An 18269-nucleotide genomic window follows, 5' to 3' on the forward strand; every position below is an offset into this window, starting at 1 on the left:
AGTCTATGCCAAACTATGAGTCATACACCTTAAGCTGTAGGTTCCACCAATGAAGAGATTTGGGTGGTTTTATTAATTATGATTAAACCCTTTGAAGAAATTGGAATCAGATCAAAATTCGGTTGTCTTCGGAATCCTTACTGACCAAGGAAGCTACAAGAGGTCCAAACTTATTTAACCCCTATATTGAAACACTAAAATTTACAAGAGTGAGCCGCCCTATCTTCCCCGGAATGAAGGCTTCTCCAGTGCCGTAGGTAGAGAGAACAGAAGAGAGATGGGCAATAAAGTTTCGAGCCGAAACAAAAGGGGCAGCAGCAGCAGCAAGAAATTGAGCAAGCACATTTCCGTCAGAACCAAACAGACAGGAGGATTACATACGAAGGAAATAAATTTGGGTTTCGCTCAGATCTTGGAGAAGAACCAACATGTTTATACTGATCCAACATTTGTATGTGACTTCTGTCTTCAGTTGATTCATCTGGAAAACTCATTCAACATCAAGGGTTGCACCCATTTTTACTGTCAAGAGTGCACTGTTAAATACGTAGACTCTAATCTCCGAATAAATGTCACATCCATTGTGTGCCCTGTACCGGACTGCCAGGGTGTCTTAGACCCAGATCACTGCCGTCAAATCCTTCCATCGGACGTCATTGTTTCGTGGGGCAATGCTTTATATGAGTCTGTACTTGCCCCTGAGAGCGATATTGATTCGACCTTCATATGTGATTTCTGTGTTGAGCCAGTTAACCTGAAAGACTCATTTAACATAAAGGGTTGCACCCATTTTTACTGTCAAGGCTGCATTGTTAAATTCATAGCATCCAAGCTGCAAGACAATGTCACTTGCATTACGTGCCCAGTACCGGACTGCAGCGGCGCATTAGACATCGAGTACTGCCGTCCAATTATCCCGGAAGACATCTTTGATCGGTGGGGAAAGGCCTTATGTGAATCTGTCGTTATGGACCCTCGGAGGAAGTACTTATACTGTCCATACAACTCGTGCTCGGCACTGTTGATTAATGAGGAACCAGAGGATACCAGTCAGTCTGTGTGTCCTCATTGCAATAGAGAATTTTGCGCCATGTGTAAGGTTCCTTGGCATACCGAATTTGATTGTGCCATGTTTCAGACGTTGAAAGAGAAGGGCGAAGACAAGATGTTGGAAGTGCTTGCCAAGAATAAGAACTGGAGGAGGTGTCCAAATTGCAATTATTACGTTGAAAGAAATGAGGGGTGTAGCTACATTTTATGCAGGTCAGTTGAAATTGTCCACTGCCTCTAGATTTTCTGTAGATTGGTTCAATTTTTCTATGCTTGGAATCAAAATCCTTAATTTGAGTTAACTGTTATTCTGATATTTTCGTTTCTTCTAGATTTTCTGCAGTTTAGTTAATTAATTTCGAGAATAATATATGACTATATTTTACTGTGGAACTTTATCATGTGGTCTTACGTTTTATTATAAACCCTACGTAAGTGGTGGATCCTCGTAGATTAAATAAATTTAATGTAAATTATACTATTATTTATAATAAGTCTGCAACGTTCCCTCCAATTATTTAGATGAATATTATCTTTTTGGTGTTTAGTTTTATTCTTTTTCACCAAAGTTGACATTATCTTTTTGGTGTTTTGTTTTATTCTTTCTCATAAAAGTTGATAACTATTGTTACAGGTGTCGACATGCTTTCTGTCACAATTGTGGAGTAGAAGCCTCCGTAACTTCTCATACCCGTCTTTGTCCAAGCTGTAATGAATAATGCGTTTTGCTCATCTTGCTGTAATACTACAGGTTAAATGCAGGATGCGGCATTACATAATAAGGAGGAACTCATCTATTCGCTGTCACTTTGCTTGTTAATTCCTTCATGATACTAGAATTATCATCATTAATGGTTCAGTTTGTTTACATGTTTATAATATTTAATGGGATTAATATCACTTTTGGATGTTTTTTCATATATGTAGAATTTGGATCTTCCTTGTCTTTTCTTATAATAATTAATAATCCAAAGAGTATATTTTACAAGTAGTGCTATCTATACATCCCATTTTATCGTTCACACATCTTTTTTAATTTTTAGTCGTCGAATTGAATGAATTGAAGAAGATCAAATGATAAAAATTGAAAAAGGTATGTGAAAAGGTAAAAAAAAGGTGTGTGAACCACCCTAATTTACTCTATCATTCAAGACTAGTGGTTGATTTATTTCTTATTCTGCCATTCCTAGATTCAAGAACCCTGAAATTTGTGAATTACGGTGAGTTTATTTGATGTTTGTGGAAGAAAATGGGGCGGTTGATGGGTATGAATGAAATATTTCTGAGATTTTGAAGTCCCCATGCGAGCAAGATTCAAACAAAGGACTTTGCATGGTCTAAAATTTTGATTGCTCTATTTTTATATATTTTTTTAATGTGTATAAATTGATATAACGCAAAAGAAACTAAATAAAAATGAAGCATGGTGTGGTAGTTATGTACCAATTTGTATCCCCTATGTTTTTGGGTTCGAAACTCTTTATTTTTTTTTAATACAAAAAACATGTTGTGGTGGTTATGTAACGATCATATCACTGTACAAATATTTAAATTAGAACCATTCTTGCTCATCCAGAGTTCGTCTCAAGAAATATTTATGTGTTAAAAAAATCACTGATTATGACCCGTACAAAATATTTCCCACACAACCACTACTTTCTTGTGTCAACGTGCCATCCATGGTGCCACTTTCCCCTAATTTTAGACTTGGGGACCATTGAAATTTCAATGATCAAGATGGGCAACCTTGACGCTTGATGAGCAAGTAACCTTGCTTTTAAGGTTATTGTTTCGTGCTTTGACCAAAAACATTATTCTCTTCGTATGTAACTTATGATCATGGCACTTGCTTATATTGCTACTTTTTTTTTTTAATCTATTAAGTTTGGAATATGTCAACAAAAAATTGATTGGAATAAGTTGGCAAATTTTATTTTATTTTTCAAAAAATCGGATCTGAAGTTTAGAATTTTTAATAATCTACATGCGCATTTCAATTTTCATTCAATTTTGGGCAGAAGTAGAATTTCGTCCAACATGATCGTGTATTGAAATTAATAAAGAAGGTAATTTTAACATACTTTCTTTGAACTTTTCACGCACTTTTTTTTTATTAGGAGTTTTAATGAAAAGTCTGCGGTACTATTCATTTTAACAAAAAACTACATTTTTACACCAAAAAATCAATCCTGATACTATTCACTTTACTCTTTATTTTGTCCTTATCATTAAAACTCAAAGTTTTCAAACCCTTTTCATTAGTTTTCCTTTTTTTATTTATAGCATCAGATTAAATAAATCAATCAAGATTAACGAACATGATTGTGTGAGGCTAAAAAATGTGTGCATTTCATAATGTCCCTTGATATAATTCGCATTCCTAACTTAACACATGAAGTCTTGGATAATCATTTTGGTTCCTCACTAATCATGTGTTTACTAATGCACACAATATCACACATATGTGACTTCCCCACTTAAAATCCATAATATTCGAACCCCCACCCCCCACCCCCCACAATAGAAATATATTGTATGCATCTTGGTTTGGTTGAGTCCTATGTTGTGCCTTGGCTGATTATCTTCACCAACATACAAACCCACAGTTGAATAGTTTAAAATACAAGAAATAAAGACACCGAGAAATTTACGAGGTTCGGCAAAAACCTGCCTACGTCCTCGGAGAGATATTGCTCTTCACTATGAGAAAAACAGTACAAGTTACACATGAGTTAAATCGACATAACCCAATCCCATATCCCTTGTACACCCACTCACAGAATTTTCCCAATAGCCTCACTCTACCCCAAGAGTTCTTTCACAAGAGACCTTTCACTCTAGCTCTCTTGATTTCTCTCACCCTCTCTTTGAATGCTTTTCCTTCAAACCTTGGCAAGCATTGAAATAAAAATCAGCCCCTTTTTTTCTCCTCCTTTCTTCCACCCGAAAGCCAATAATTATGGCTTTGAAAAAGCCACAAAACAAGGAACAAATCAAGCCACAAAATAAGGAACAAATCAAGCCACAAAACAAGGAAACATAATCCTCATCATGATGTTCCCTCATCAATATTGTTTTGTTTCCTAGCCTAATTTGGCCACTATCCAACATCCTAATGGACAAAGGGAGCTAACCGTTAGTGAAATTCTAATTAAACGCAAGTACATATTCTCCTGTCATCTCTAGTGAAATGATAAACACGCACTCCCTTAACTCTAATTAGGAATTTAGGAGTCTTATTCCTACTATTATACTATAAAGGAGTTCTCCATTCCTCCATCGTTATTGGATCATGAATGCTTCAAAGGGAGAGGCAAGAACATTTGAAGTTATGAAACGAAGCCGGCAGCCGGGTTTGGCTCATAACCGCAATCAAACTTTTACATGTGATTTATGTGTTGAGCAAATGCATAAGGTACTCTTATTCAAGATCAAGGGTTGCACCCATTTTTACTGTGAAAAATGTATTGCTAAAATTGTTGAGTCCAACCTCGAATACAATGTCACAAACATTATGTGCCCCTTACTGGGCTGCCACGGCATGTTAGACCTTGAGTATTGCCGTCCAATTCTCCCACGCGCCGTCATTGACCGGTGGTGCAATGCCTTGAGAAGAAAAAAGATTATTACAGGGACTGACTACAAGTTCTTGTACTGCCCCTAAGAGGATTGCTCAGCCCTGTCCTTGCTTCATAAGAATTATGATGGCACCAGATTGCCTTGTTATCTATGTTTTTATTGCAAGAGAGACTTCTGCGCTACTTGTAAGGTTGCTTGGCATACATGATTTCATTGTACCAATAGCTATATATGAAGAGTGGATGGTGGAGGAGCTTGGGAAGAAAAGTAACTGGAAGAGGCGCGCAAGTTGCAATTACTACGCGAAAAATCTGATGGGTGCGATAACATGAGATGCAGGTCAGCTATATATACACACTTCTGCTGTTAAATTAGTTTATAGAAAATTTGACATAGGTTGAACACTTAAATGATATAGGGGAGTGGTCAGTTAGTAACTTAAGACGGCTAACTAACCTGTGCAAAATTTCACTTAGTTCGAAAGGTTTAGTTATTTTACGTGATATGATATATAGATAAATAAGTGTTGGTGATAAACCATAAAATGTTCTTAATACTAATTTAAAGAATTGAAGGTTTTCCGATTTGAGTGAAAATTTGCAAGCATGACCTAAAACAATAAACGGATAGGATCATGAGATTACTTTGTGGAGCGAGTTCAAATGAATGATTAGCGTCACAATTAAAGACTAGTTTTGATTTTTAATTTTTATATTTGGTTAATTTAAAAATATTATGAATATTTTTTTTCTCCACGAGTATTAAAAATAATATCAATCTCACTTCCAGAAAAGAATGAATGTTTGATGTGCTTATAAGAAATAGACTTTTTCTCAGATTTTAAATTAATTTTATGATGTAAGTTCAACTTTTTTTCACAAACTTTAGAATCCTTTTTGACAAAAGAAGCTACCTATATGATAAATTCAACAATTAAATACCCAAATCTTATGTTATTTGCTTACATAAACGTCGCATGAGTCTAAGGTCTCACAAACTTCTCTTTATTCGTTCTCTTAGGTCACTAGAGGAGGATTTCATATACACTTATTATTTCTCTTTGATAATGGAATCTCCCAACCATGCATATGATCAGCTCTTCTTTTGTGTTTCATGACCTTAAGTTTTTGTTCTAGTTTTTGGCATCAACATGATCTTACATTTTTGGTCTAGTTTTTGGCAACAATACTAAGGGGCGATGATATGTGAAACAAAAACTCAGTCACTTACTAACACACTCTGTCACAACAGAATCATGAAAGAGAAAAAAGTTCGCATAGACTGGACGTCAGGTTGGGCTCCTAATTACCGACATGACGATATTAGTCAAAGTTCTTTTATATGTGATTTCTGTGTTGAGCCAACGGATGTGAAAGGGGTTGCAACCATTTTTACTGTCGTGAATGCGTTGTTAAATTCATAGTGTCCAAGCTCCAAGACAAAGTCACAAACGTTAAGTGCCCCGTACCAGGCTGCATGGGCATGCTAGACCTTGAGTACTGTCGGAAAATTCTGCCAAACAATGTCTTTGATCGGTGGCGCAATGCCGTGTATAGGAAAAGGATTATGGAATCTAAGACTCACAAGTACTTCTACTGTCCCTTCAAGGATTGCTCAGCCATGTTAATATATAAGAATGACATGAAACCGAGTTGGTGGCTGTGTTCTCGTTGCAAAGGAGAGATCTGCGCTAGTTGTAAGGTTCCTTTGTTGGAGTATGAGTATGAGTTTGACATATTGAACCGGTTATAGTGTCTGAATTCAATATGGAAAAGTTTTATTGATAAGCTTGAAGTAATCCTATTCTTTTTGGGATTCCTGGTATTGAGAATTATTGCACAATTCGGACTTAACCTTGTATTTGGTTTGGAGTCCTCGCTTGTGTTGATATCTTTTGGGAGGTTGTTTCCCATACTGATTCTAATAGGAGAAAAAGTTTGGAAGACATTCGATATGTGCGTGTGTGTATGAACATTGGCCACTGCTCTGGCAATCTATCTGCTTATTTTGTACCAAGGACCTATTATTTGGAGAACAATTGTGTTTTGCTAAAGAGGAGAAGGCTAATAGTTCCAAGGTTGCAATGGCTTCTTCTTCTGCATCGAGTTCTTCAGGTATGTTTCCTCTCTGTTCTTGTACTGTGATATTGTTCTTGTGTTTCGTGATTGAATAGCATATCTGTGATCTATGGACTGTGTGGAATATGTCTCACATCCTTGGCATACAGGATATGGTTGCGCCGAGTTTCAAAAACTAAGCAATACCAAGGGTGGCCGTGAATCTGGTGATGAGGATAAGAAGGTGGACGAGCTCGCCATGAAAAACAAGTGGAGGAGGTGTCCAGGTTGCAAATACTATGTTGAAAAATCTGGGGGGTGCGACGTCATAAACTGCTGGTCAGATGCAGAAGCAGTAGGAAAAAAAATTATATCACCTTTTTGTATAGGAAAAAAAAAAATTATTTTCCATGATTATATCTACAAGTCAGGAAAAAAAAAAATTATTTTCCATGATTATATCTACAAGTCATCGCAAGCCTAATTTAATTTGAGTTGAAGTACTAAGTTTGAAATTTGTTTCAGCTGTATATTAGGTTCATACTTTTTTTATTTTATTTTTATATTTAACTGATTTGGCTCAACTTATATGAATGCTGAATTGAAATATAGATAATTTGAATCGTTGAAAAAGTAGCCCAAAAAAAAAAAAAAAAAAAAAGTCCCTACAAAGTGTTTCAAAATGTGTCTCCCGATCCTAATTAACCCACACACACACATATATTAAATTATCATCCTTTAGCTAAGATGGTAGATTGAACTTTTATCATACTTTGTTTTTGTTTTTTGTTTTGTTTATTTTGTCAAAGACTCAACAGTTAAATGGGATTATGAATGGGAAGGGAGAAAGGGGAGTGAGGGAGCCTCAAACCCATGTAAGGAAGGCCGCAAATGTGCTTGATTTCCACTATAAAACTAGGCCGCCTCCTTTTATCTTTTGTTGATTAGGTACAAAATTGTAGCCTTTGTAACTCCGTCGGTATATTAATATGTCAATGTACCTAATTAGTCTGCCAGCATCATAATATGTCCCAAGGTTGAATTCTAGTGCTGATGTATATCATAAAAAACAAAAACAAAAAAAGAAAAAAAAAAAAGAAAGAGAAATAAATCCAACCTACCAAGGAATGACAAAATCTGAGGATTAAAAAAAACAAAATGCCCCTTGTTTTATTGATATTCATCACCAAAGTTGATAACTTATACTAACGCTTTGCAGTTTAAATTGTTGCATGCAGGTGTGGATGTCAGTTCTTCTATGGAGATCCCTGTGGTACTCCACTAGCACTACCCGTCGCTAGGATTGCTTTCTGTTTATCTTTCATTTTTATTTGTATTGGCATATATATGTTTTTAATGCTAGATAAACTAAAATTTTGAACTATATGATTGTCGCTATAAAAATTAAGTACATTAATCAATGTTTAAGTAATAATTTAATTATCAATAAAAATATCATATTATTTACAAAATTTGGTTTAGGTCTCCCTAACATTATCTAATAAGTGTAGATGAGAGCTTTAGATGCATGAAATAAACACTCGACACCAAATGAGTATTATTCTTATTTTTCTTAATTTTGTTATGGAGGGAGTTTTCCCTAGTGTCAAATTAAGAGGTCTTGCCCTCAAATCCACAAGCAGGTGAAAATTAATTTGGTCAAGTTTTTTTCTTTTTTTCTTTTTTCTTTTAAACAATTGATATTATCTAAACTAAAATAGTGAGAAAGTGACCAATAGTAGAGCCACACAGAGCTTAGGATTGGCCCAAGCCTAGCTATCCTGGAATCACAACCTTTTATACCTATTGTCTGCAAGGACTTACAAAAACCAGAGTGTGTCCCATTGGTTGGTGGTGTTTAACAAGTGTCCATTGTTCGATAATGTTTGGTATGCTAACATTTTTAGATTTTTTTTAACTGAAAGAGAAAAAAAAAAAAAAACCTTATAATTTATCTTATTTTTTACCATATTAAAACTAAGCCCTATTTTTATGTTATAATTGGCCTTATGTTTAAACAATAAAAACCATATAGTCGAGAGCAATGTCTTATTTTAAGTTATAACCTTAAATTTAATTCAAAGTTAATGTGTTAATTTTTTTTATATCAAAACTCTTAAACAAGTTTTGTTCTTATGATATATCATTTCAATACTAAGTTTTTCATACAAAGTAAGGCTCCACCATTCTCGTTTGATTAAACATTTTCATGCCAATACAAAAATAAAATAAAAAAACTTTAATTTTTCTCTCATTAATTTGTCTTCTTCTTCTTCTTTTTTTTTTTTTTTTTTTTTTTGTATGGCTTTAAAGGCCCCTTCTAATCTAATTTTCTGGCTCCAGCGTTGAGAGTGGTTGAGCCTCACAATGAGCTAGCAATAATGTGGTTCAATTTTACATTTAACAAGAATTAAATCTAAGACTTATCACTTACAAGTGAAGAGAAATACATTAAATCGTAATATTAAATGGTAATTTAGTCAAGTTGATCTTATCTTTTTTTTTTTTTTTTTTTGGTAAACATTGATCTTATATATTAAGTAGTAGTCTTTTGGATCAAGTTGGCCTTAAATATCATGTTAAAGTAATTCTGAGAAGATGACCTCTTGAATTTTATTCATAATGTCCTTTTTTTAATGTTTATATAATCTTAATATAATAATGAAACCACTACAACCTGAAAAAAACAAAAAGAATTCCTAAAAACGTTATATAATAACAAGCCTTAAAGCAACAAAAGTGGCTAATTACAAAACCAATTATACATATTAGTTTGACGATGATGCCAGACAATTGCTTTTCTTATATAACAAAGTATTCGTTAATTTTTTTTAAACTCAATTAGATGTCTTAAATATTTTTAATTTGGCTAATATTTTGTAAAGATGATTTATGAGGTACAACTTGAAAAATAGACGGTTCAGATCGTTAAAATTCGATGTCGTGTGGACCCCACAACTAATCCCTATGTTTAGAAAAAAATTGGAGATCCCTTTCCTGAAAAGCTTCCTCTATATATATATAACTACATTAATGAAATCGTATTTGTCAATTAAAAGATGGTGAAAATACATTTTTGTTGTCTACCACAATAAAAAGTCAAGGACAGTAACGTAATTTCATAAAACAAAATTTTGCTTTTTTTCTTAAACTTCACCTACAAGTGATTGTATCATGTCTAATTTTTTTTAATAAAAAAAAGATTAAAAAAAATCTCTCTCTCCATCTCTCTCCACTCTCATGTTCTCTCTCACTCTATTCCTCTCTCCTTCAATTTTAAAAACAAAAGTAAAATATTTCATACACATTTTGTGTGTGGACATGTACTCTAATATATTAATATAACAAACTTTGTGTCTGTTCAAATAGTTTACAGTTATCAGTTACAGTTGAGGGTTTTTTGGTCCTACAAAAGCTTGAGTAAAACATGAGATTCTCCTTCAACCATCAAGATTTTCTTAATTACAAACAATATTCTGTCATAAGATGGGATGGAGGAGTGTTTAGACTCAAACACAGTCAATTGAAAGAAAAACCTTAACTACCAAGACAAATCCACCGCTTGCAAAACAATCAAAGTATTTTTTTTTCGAACAAAAAAGTAATCAAAGTTTTAAAGCCAAACATTTTCACTTGAAAAAACTCATGCTTAAGACCTTTTACTCGTAGATAATATCATTTGTTAAAAAAAAAAATATATATATATATATATATATATATATATATATATCTTTCTTATCGGGAGACTCCTATTTATTGGGGGCACCATGATTCCAATACTCATACAATTGTGTTACAATTTATGAACATTCCAAAACACATACAATTTGTGTTATATTAAAATAAAAATAATAATAATATTTACAAAAAAAAAAAAAAAAAAAAAAAAAAAAAAAAAAAAAACCTTAACGGATTGTTGACAAATTGAAACAACAAGGTTTGTTTGGTTTGGTGTTTTTTTCTTTTTTTATTTTTTTATTTTTTTTATTTTTTTATATATATAAAGGAAAGGGACATGCAGACTTGAGAACCTAAATAAAACAATGTTTAGATTGGATTGGATGATTTTATAAATCTAATTTAAATCCCTATTTTAATTCTTAATTGCACATCATATTGATTAGCTTCACCAATTTCCTTATTTACAAATGTTCTCATAATAAAATTGAAACACACCCATAAGTAGCTTTATCAATTGGTATTTAAATTCAAATTGTTACCATAAGCAATCATCATTGGTGTAGAAAAATATATTATAATAAAAGTAGAAACATTTCATAAACACACAAAATAATCACTTACTATTTCGAGCCATTGAAATGTTAGTGATGATCTCAAAGAATGAGAAGAAGATGAAAATCACGTACAAAAACTCATAAGTAAAATATAGGCACATATGTACAAAAGATAAACTTATTGATTCATACATATGGGTACCATATCGTAGGTCTACACATGTAGATACCATAATTTAGGTCCATACGTAGTGGTACAAAAATATAGAAAACATAAGCCAAAACTCACATTATAAGAAAGTTTAAAATTTATTAAGCACCAATTAGGCTATTAATTGAAAATCACTTTTTATCGAAATAGAAATAAAAGTCAATAATTATCAGCTAAAACATAAGAAAAGAATATTTAATTCAAAAAGACTAAAGTCAATATTTAATCTTACGAAAAATGATGATCGCTAGATACTTTTTTTAGGAATCATAGAAATCTTGTAATCGTGTTCTTTTATCATATATTATGCAGTTAATTTTTGTTAAATATTATTTATATTTGAATTTTAAATTTTAAATAAGTATAATGGACGAACACAATTACAAAATTCTTTGGCTCCTCAGAAAAAGGATTCGACGAACCTTTTCCTCAATCTTACACCAGGATTTAATGAGACATTTATAATTTTAAGGATAATAATCTAAGTAATTATGCATAGAATAAATACGGGAAGCTCCGATCAGATAGAGAAGGAGACAGAGAGCATCCAAAAGCCTTACATTCTCTGTCAGTGGCAGCCGATGAGAAGAAGAAAGGAAGCTAAGATGGAGAACCCACTATCGTCTCACTCTCACTCTCGCATCAACTTTATCGACATTGAAGACGACACCTTCCGCTTCACACCCACTTCGCGGAATCCTTCAATCAACCCCATCAACGTCGACGACGAAGACCGAGACCTCCGATCGATCACGGCTTCTTTGCTCAAATCGGTGCCTACTCCCGCCGAAGCCGATAACTTTATCGACCTTTCTGAAGAAACCCTAGACTTCTACGACGGTGACGACGAGCTCAGAATTCTTAGGTTTAAACCCTCGAAAACTCCCTTCGGAAAGAGAGGAAAAGGGTTATTTTCGGATTTTTCCGTGACCGAATCAGGGCAATCTTCAAATTCCAAAAATGACCCGGATTTCCTTTGTGAAATCTGCGTCGAACCCAAGTCGGGAATCGAGTCGTTTCGGATCGAAAACTGCAGCCATGGTTATTGTACTGAGTGTATGGTTAAGTACGTGGCCTCCAAGCTTCAAGAGAACATTACCAGCATTAGGTGCCCTGTTCCTGATTGTATAGGGTTGCTGGAGCCGGAGTATTGCCGGCCGATTCTGCCTCCGGAGGTGTTTGACCAGTGGGGAACTGCATTGTGTGAGGCTGTGATTCTTGGGTCAGAGAAATTCTACTGCCCCTATAAGGATTGCTCTGCAATGTTGATTGATGATGGGAAAGAGGTTGTGAGGCAATCAGCGTGTCCAAATTGTTGATGAATGTTCTGTGCTCAGTGTAAGGCTCCTTGGCACGAGGGGATCGAATGCGAGGAGTTTCTATAATAAGCATCAACAATACAGAATGGATTCCTCACTTCGATCTCTCATTCAACCTCTAAAAACAGCAATTGCTGACTCCCCGAAAGTCACATGATTGGAAACCATCCACCCTCGAGTACCTTTACAATACAATAACGAAAAATCCCTAGTTGGAGGAATTGTTGGCTTTCTGGCACTTCCATTAAGGTTATGATCTCAAATAGGAAATGAGTATGAGCTAAATTTCCTATCTTTAGAATCCTTTGGCTTTGTTCTTCAAATTGGACGGCGAAATGAGGAGCAATCTGGAGTTCTGATGAGGGAGTATGTAGAAATACGGCTGCCATGCCTTGATGCATTTAACTAGATTTGTGATAATAGGGAACAGAACCGTGATGATAGATTGACATAATAACTGGCATAGGTGCTCCCCTCAGCTTCATTTATAGCGTGACTGTTTGACTACATTCGAAAGAAGGAGATAGGACATCAATCCTTTCTTAAATTCATATCAGAAATTCCCAGTTTTTTCAGGTGCAAAATTTAAACTTGAATTTTCTTCGTTTATGTGACCAGTCTATTAACTAAAATTTAAACTACTGCATATATACGGATGCTTTGCCAACATTTGACTTGTTATGTACAAATTACTCAACACTATTTCAGCCTGTTTTGTTCGGTAAATTCTTGAATGCTCTTTGAATTTCTGTTTATTTGCGTTGATTACAGGTGCAGAACTGCTTTCTGCTACAGATGTGGAGACGTTTTAGAGAACATTAGTAACCACTATTGTCCTAGTTGTGGGGGTAGATGAAGTGCTCTACATCTAGGTTAGGATGGTACTTCAAATATTGTAGTTTATCAATGAATGTCGAAGAAAGTTTTAGAGCGCCAAAAGGTGGTTTAAACCAGCACAAATCTGGATTGCAGGCATTTGTTGATAAATCAACAAGTGACTTGAAAGTACTTTACATATTTGCTTTCTTATTAGAATGCTTTTCAAGAAAATTTACCTTAAAATGTTTGGTTAGACATATTTTAAAATCATCAGATAACTAAAGTTCCACTTTGTGTATCTTCATTTTCTAGGATGGCCAAGGTTTTCCATGGAATAGAGATGGGATTATAATCGTCGATATCTCGATTTTCTTGTACTTCTCAATTCTCATAGTTCCAGTGAGTTTCCGATTCGGATGTATCGTGGATTCAATTTTGACTTCTAAGCAGTTGTAAGGTTTACTTTCAGGTGTTTCCAATGGCTTCCATCCTCTCCCCGTCACCTTATCAAGTCACACGAAGAGTGAAATAAGGTGATGAGGGATATTTCCTCGGTTGCATGTAAGAATGTCATGGTCACTAATCCTTCAGTAATCAACGACGATGGGAAACAAAACCAAATGCAGTCAACTCTCAAGGTAACCCTCCATTTGGTTTTGTTCCCCATCAAGATTCAATCTCATTTTCAACGGCAAATCATGCCAAAAACATACAAAATGATCAAAGATATTTCTACGAGACTACGTCTAGCCGTCTACTCATTGTGACACTCAGAAGTCTTCTCCAATTTTTTATTTTTATTGAAGCCCAACTAAATCGACCTCAACCAGCAATATATGTGCACAAACATTTTTAGCTACTAATTGAATTACTGAAATATCCTTGACCAACAATGGGGAAGGTTTGTTTTGGTCAACAAGGAAGTGGTGAAGGAAGAACCTCCCACTACAACCAGAGGAGCCGAAACCCCTCCGCTTTATCAGGGGCGGATAGTCACTTGTCACCGTCAAAATTACCAGAATGCCCTATATTTGCTGCACTGCATCTGCATGCATGCATCAGTTGGAGAGATTTCGGAGCTAACTTTGCGGCAATTTTGAAAGCTCATTGAAATATCTGTAACGTTCTACAGTCAACGGGATTTTTTTTGAAATCATGGACAAATCACTGGCTGACAGCAGTGCACAAAAAGGGTAATATACTCTTGATTTGTATAAGCCTACAAGGGCGGTTTCTGTTTAGTTTGTGAGTCTTAAAATTAATTTTCTTCTTTTGGTTGCACATTACTGCTTCTAACTGCTGGTTCTACTCTCTTGGCTTCTTTTCTATGTTCTTTTTTACATAAGCGATATTGGCGAAAGGGGATTTGAACACGGGACTTCGTTTAAGGTAAACACTTTTCATCATATGAGCTACAAGTTCCTTGCAACTTCTCTTATGCGGTAGTCTCTCTATTGAGTTGAGTGCCAATAAGGGATCACACTTCTGGTTACTGATTTTCTCTTGCGCGTGTGTGTTTGTATGTATGTATGCTCAACATTGACTTACATACTGAAAAAAACGAAACAGAAGGAGAAGATCCGTTCCTATTGACGATGGACAAGTACATTAATCAAATTTGCAGTTCCTCATCATGGTCAGATGCCGATGCGAAGGAAATACCATCTTGGGCATGTTGTGAATCTGAGCAACCGAATGAAGCGCTTCTTGGTTCAGTAGTTGTCGTGGATGAACATGAGAACAATAGTTCACCTACATATCTGACTTACTCGAACAGTTTGGAGAGCTTGGCTGCTCAAGATGTTTCATCTATTCTTCAAGATTTTGAACCAGATGCACAAGATGGTGGAAAAAATTGCGATGTTCAAAATATTGGCATGCACTATGGTGTGGATGGGAACATGGTGAGAATACCTCTTCGCTCCATTGCACCGGAAAATGTGGGATGCAATAGCTTCGAACCACTCCTCTACCGGGGATTCAATGGCGATTTTGAAACCCTTTCTCCAATTTCTCAACCGTGGCCTCTTCAATCTTATGAGGGTGTTTCTCCTGCTCCTGCTTCTGGCATGGTACAACGCAAAATGTGCAGCTTTGGAATAAATGGAGATTATGGGGATTATGTTGATTATGTCATGCCAAGCGATCCCAACAACCTGGCTGCTTTAGTCACCACAGAGGTATCGATCTGTGATTACCAACACGTTTAACGTTTATCACAAGGTTTAATGATAGTTAGCTCACTTATATCTTGTTGGATGAAATATCTAGCTATTTATATTTTTGGTAGTTGAAATGCTTTTCCTATTGTCGCTTGTGTAATATAGAAGGGGATGCAGGACGTACAAAATTATCCTTTGCCTTCCTTCTCTTCTGCTCCTCGGATGTCTGGTTTGCAGTCTTTACCACAGGTACCTATCCTAAATCCACTGTCCTCTGGGATTTTTATTGAAGGTAGGTGTTCATGATGATTGTTGAGTCGTAACAGAAAGCATTACAGAAACTTACAATTTTCACTTGCAGAATACGTCAACTAACCCTGTTGGTGAATGTAATGGAAATGGAAAGCCTCGTATGAGGGCACGTCGAGGCCAGGCTACTGATCCACACAGTATTGCTGAAAGGGTTAGTTGTGTAGTTCACTTAACGTTTTGATTCTTCAATGCATTATTTTTTGAACCATTAGATTTTTGAAGTCCACTTTGTTTGCAGCTTCGGAGGGAAAAAATTTCTGATAGGATGAAGAATCTGCAAGAACTTGTGCCAAAGTCTAACAGGGTAAGCTCTTCTGTTTCACGCTGAAATACATCCTGTGTAATCAGTTCCGGCTGGGTCTTAGAGAAGTACTGATATCATTCATGATTTTGCAGACCGACAAGGCATCTATGCTTGATGAAATCATTGAGTATGTCAGATTTCTTCAGCTCCAACTCAAGGTATGATGGAGAACTTTCACTCACAGTTTCGACCCCGTGCTTCATAAATAGGGTTGTCATAAAACACACTGTTCATCAGTTTTCCAAAGTATTTAATGCTAATGCTATACATTTTTTTACTTGAACAAGATAGCGATTTACTTAAATTTGGTGAGCAAATTTGCACGAATCACTGTAAGAAAAGCTGTAACATAATTTGGTGCTCGACATAACGATTTGCAGGAACTAAGCATGAGCAAAGTTGGGGCAGCCGGGGCAGTTGTCCCTCTCACCACAGACAGTCAAGCTAAGGTGCTAAGCCCTCTCTCTCTCTCTCTCTCTCTATGGACAAGGTGCTTAGGTCCAATTTACTACCTTGTTTCACAATCGAGAAATTCTATGGCTCGAGTCTTAATCTACTCTTAGGCAGAATAATATCGTCATCCATTATTACTAAGAAACTGAAAAAAGGCCTCATACATACTAGAAAAGAAATAGCCCCCATATTTTCTTGTGCGCTAAGAAATAAGAATACAAAAGTCGACTATTATTAATGACAAGTGAATCTATGACAGGTCGGGAATGCTTTGCCGCAGTTGCCATCAATCGGGCAAGCAGCTGACGTTTCTTTTGACGAAATTGCTTTAGAACAACTGGTGAGGCTGATGGAATCAGATGCGGACAAGGCACTGCAGCATCTCCAAAGCGAAGGTTTCTGCCTCGTGCCGGTTGCTCTTGCTGATGCCATTTCTGCAGCAAAGGAATCATCATCGTCGCGGCTGTCAGCTCCCATTCCTGATGATTGGAAGAAGAAGGAAACCAGTTTCGCTGATATCGGCGTTGTTCAGAATAACAGCCGCAGTAGCAGTAACAGCAGCAGCTCACCTGATCGGATAAAACGAGAAGTCAACAACAAATTGGATTAGTTACTACTTCATGAATTTAATTTAATTTTTCTGTTTCCATGACCTTTGTTTTTAAATTAAAAATAAAATAAAATAACCAATTTCTGAGGTTCTTGTTTTGTTTTGTGGGAACATGGTAGTTAGAGACTTGCATGTTACATCCATGAGATGAAGTGTCAAGTACTTTCATGGCAAGGAACTTCTTGGCTGGTAAACATGCAGTTGGATCAGTTCAATCACGTGCCCTTGCTCACGTGTGATTTGACCATTGTCACCTCTGACCTGTTACATTAAAATCTCTAACTAATATAATTGTAACAAAAACAAAAATTATCTAAAACTAACATTGTTTGTGAGATGGGTTTTGCGTCACGTCGTTATATAGTTAAGAGTTTTTCTACTTTTGTGATTTACATATTAATTCTAAACAAAGTATTTTTACAAGATGGTATATGTTTTGAACTAATTTATGTGGGGGTATTTGAATTTAATTGCAAAAACACGAGCTGATACACTATCTTAACCAACTGACTTAACTCACATCCGTAAGCTAATTTGTAAATAATTAGACCAACTGACCTAACGGAAATTTGACCTGTATGTATGGTTTCCAATCCTTAATTCTTTACTGTTCCATTTTCTTTTTTGGAAAAATCAAACTCTAATAATTGAAGCTATTCACATAAGTTTGAAAACTTATATGATTTGATATTTGAACTCAAATCTCCATTGGTTAAATCTTTCTTTGTTTCCTTTAAATTTAATTCGACATTATCCTTTTCTCTTCATATGCACTTCTACTACTAAATAATTTCCATGAATTATCATGACAAATGATAATTATTAAAAAAAAAAAAAAAACGTAGCCACTCAAAAATCAACATTGAGAGGAAAAATTACAAAAAAAAAAAAGAAAAAAAAAGACAATATTTATTTTACAAATTGTCATAGTGTTAATTGTTTTTCTCTTCAACCTATTGCGTTTTGAATTTAGAGTGGGTTTGAGATTGCTTAAATTATTAAAAAAAAAACAAGAATCTTAAAAAAGTAGCAGAAAATCAAAACAGCTTTCCACATACTTGTAAGAAAGATGGTTTTTTCACAACTGTTTATTCTTTACAACAGAACAGAAGCAGTTTAAAAATATATATATATATCAACCCCAAACTAGCCTTTATA

General features: G+C 35.2%; 3 protein-coding genes across 3 annotated transcripts; all 3 read left to right on the plus strand.

Moving 5' to 3' along the window:
• The first annotated feature begins 277 nt into the window (after positions 1 to 277).
• On the plus strand, positions 278 to 1291 carry LOC137747743 (uncharacterized). The gene has a single exon (XM_068487898.1). It carries the CDS (start codon positions 278 to 280, stop codon positions 1289 to 1291), a length of 1014 nt encoding a protein of 337 aa, XP_068343999.1.
• Positions 1292 to 11603: 10312 nt separating this feature from the next.
• LOC137746432 (E3 ubiquitin-protein ligase dbl4-like) lies at positions 11604 to 12582 on the plus strand. The gene has a single exon (XM_068486451.1). It carries the CDS (start codon positions 11624 to 11626, stop codon positions 12449 to 12451), a length of 828 nt encoding a protein of 275 aa, XP_068342552.1. The 5' UTR covers positions 11604 to 11623; the 3' UTR covers positions 12452 to 12582.
• Positions 12583 to 14082: 1500 nt separating this feature from the next.
• On the plus strand, positions 14083 to 17183 carry LOC137748982 (transcription factor LRL3-like). The gene is made up of 7 exons (XM_068489165.1): positions 14083 to 15450; positions 15598 to 15681; positions 15794 to 15895; positions 15983 to 16048; positions 16141 to 16206; positions 16429 to 16497; positions 16761 to 17183. Exons 1-7 carry the CDS (start codon positions 14800 to 14802, stop codon positions 17109 to 17111), a joined length of 1389 nt encoding a protein of 462 aa, XP_068345266.1. The 5' UTR covers positions 14083 to 14799; the 3' UTR covers positions 17112 to 17183.
• The last annotated feature ends 1086 nt before the right edge of the window (positions 17184 to 18269 follow it).

This window comes from Pyrus communis, chromosome 10 (assembly GCF_963583255.1).
Source record: "Pyrus communis chromosome 10, drPyrComm1.1, whole genome shotgun sequence".
NCBI lineage: Eukaryota > Viridiplantae > Streptophyta > Magnoliopsida > Rosales > Rosaceae > Pyrus > Pyrus communis.

Bases quoted from the DNA above. Each gene is read 5' to 3' on its own strand.
- LOC137748982 (XM_068489165.1), top strand. From the start codon at position 14,800: ATGCTCAACATTGACTTACATACTGAAAAAAACGAAACAGAAGGAGAA. The intron at 16,207-16,428 runs GTATGATGGAGA...AACGATTTGCAG, and splicing joins TTCTTCAGCTCCAACTCAAG to GAACTAAGCATGAGCAAAGT. The intron at 16,498-16,760 runs GTGCTAAGCCCT...AATCTATGACAG, and splicing joins CCACAGACAGTCAAGCTAAG to GTCGGGAATGCTTTGCCGCA.
- LOC137747743 (XM_068487898.1), top strand. From the start codon at position 278: ATGGGCAATAAAGTTTCGAGCCGAAACAAAAGGGGCAGCAGCAGCAGC.
- LOC137746432 (XM_068486451.1), top strand. From the start codon at position 11,624: ATGCATAGAATAAATACGGGAAGCTCCGATCAGATAGAGAAGGAGACA.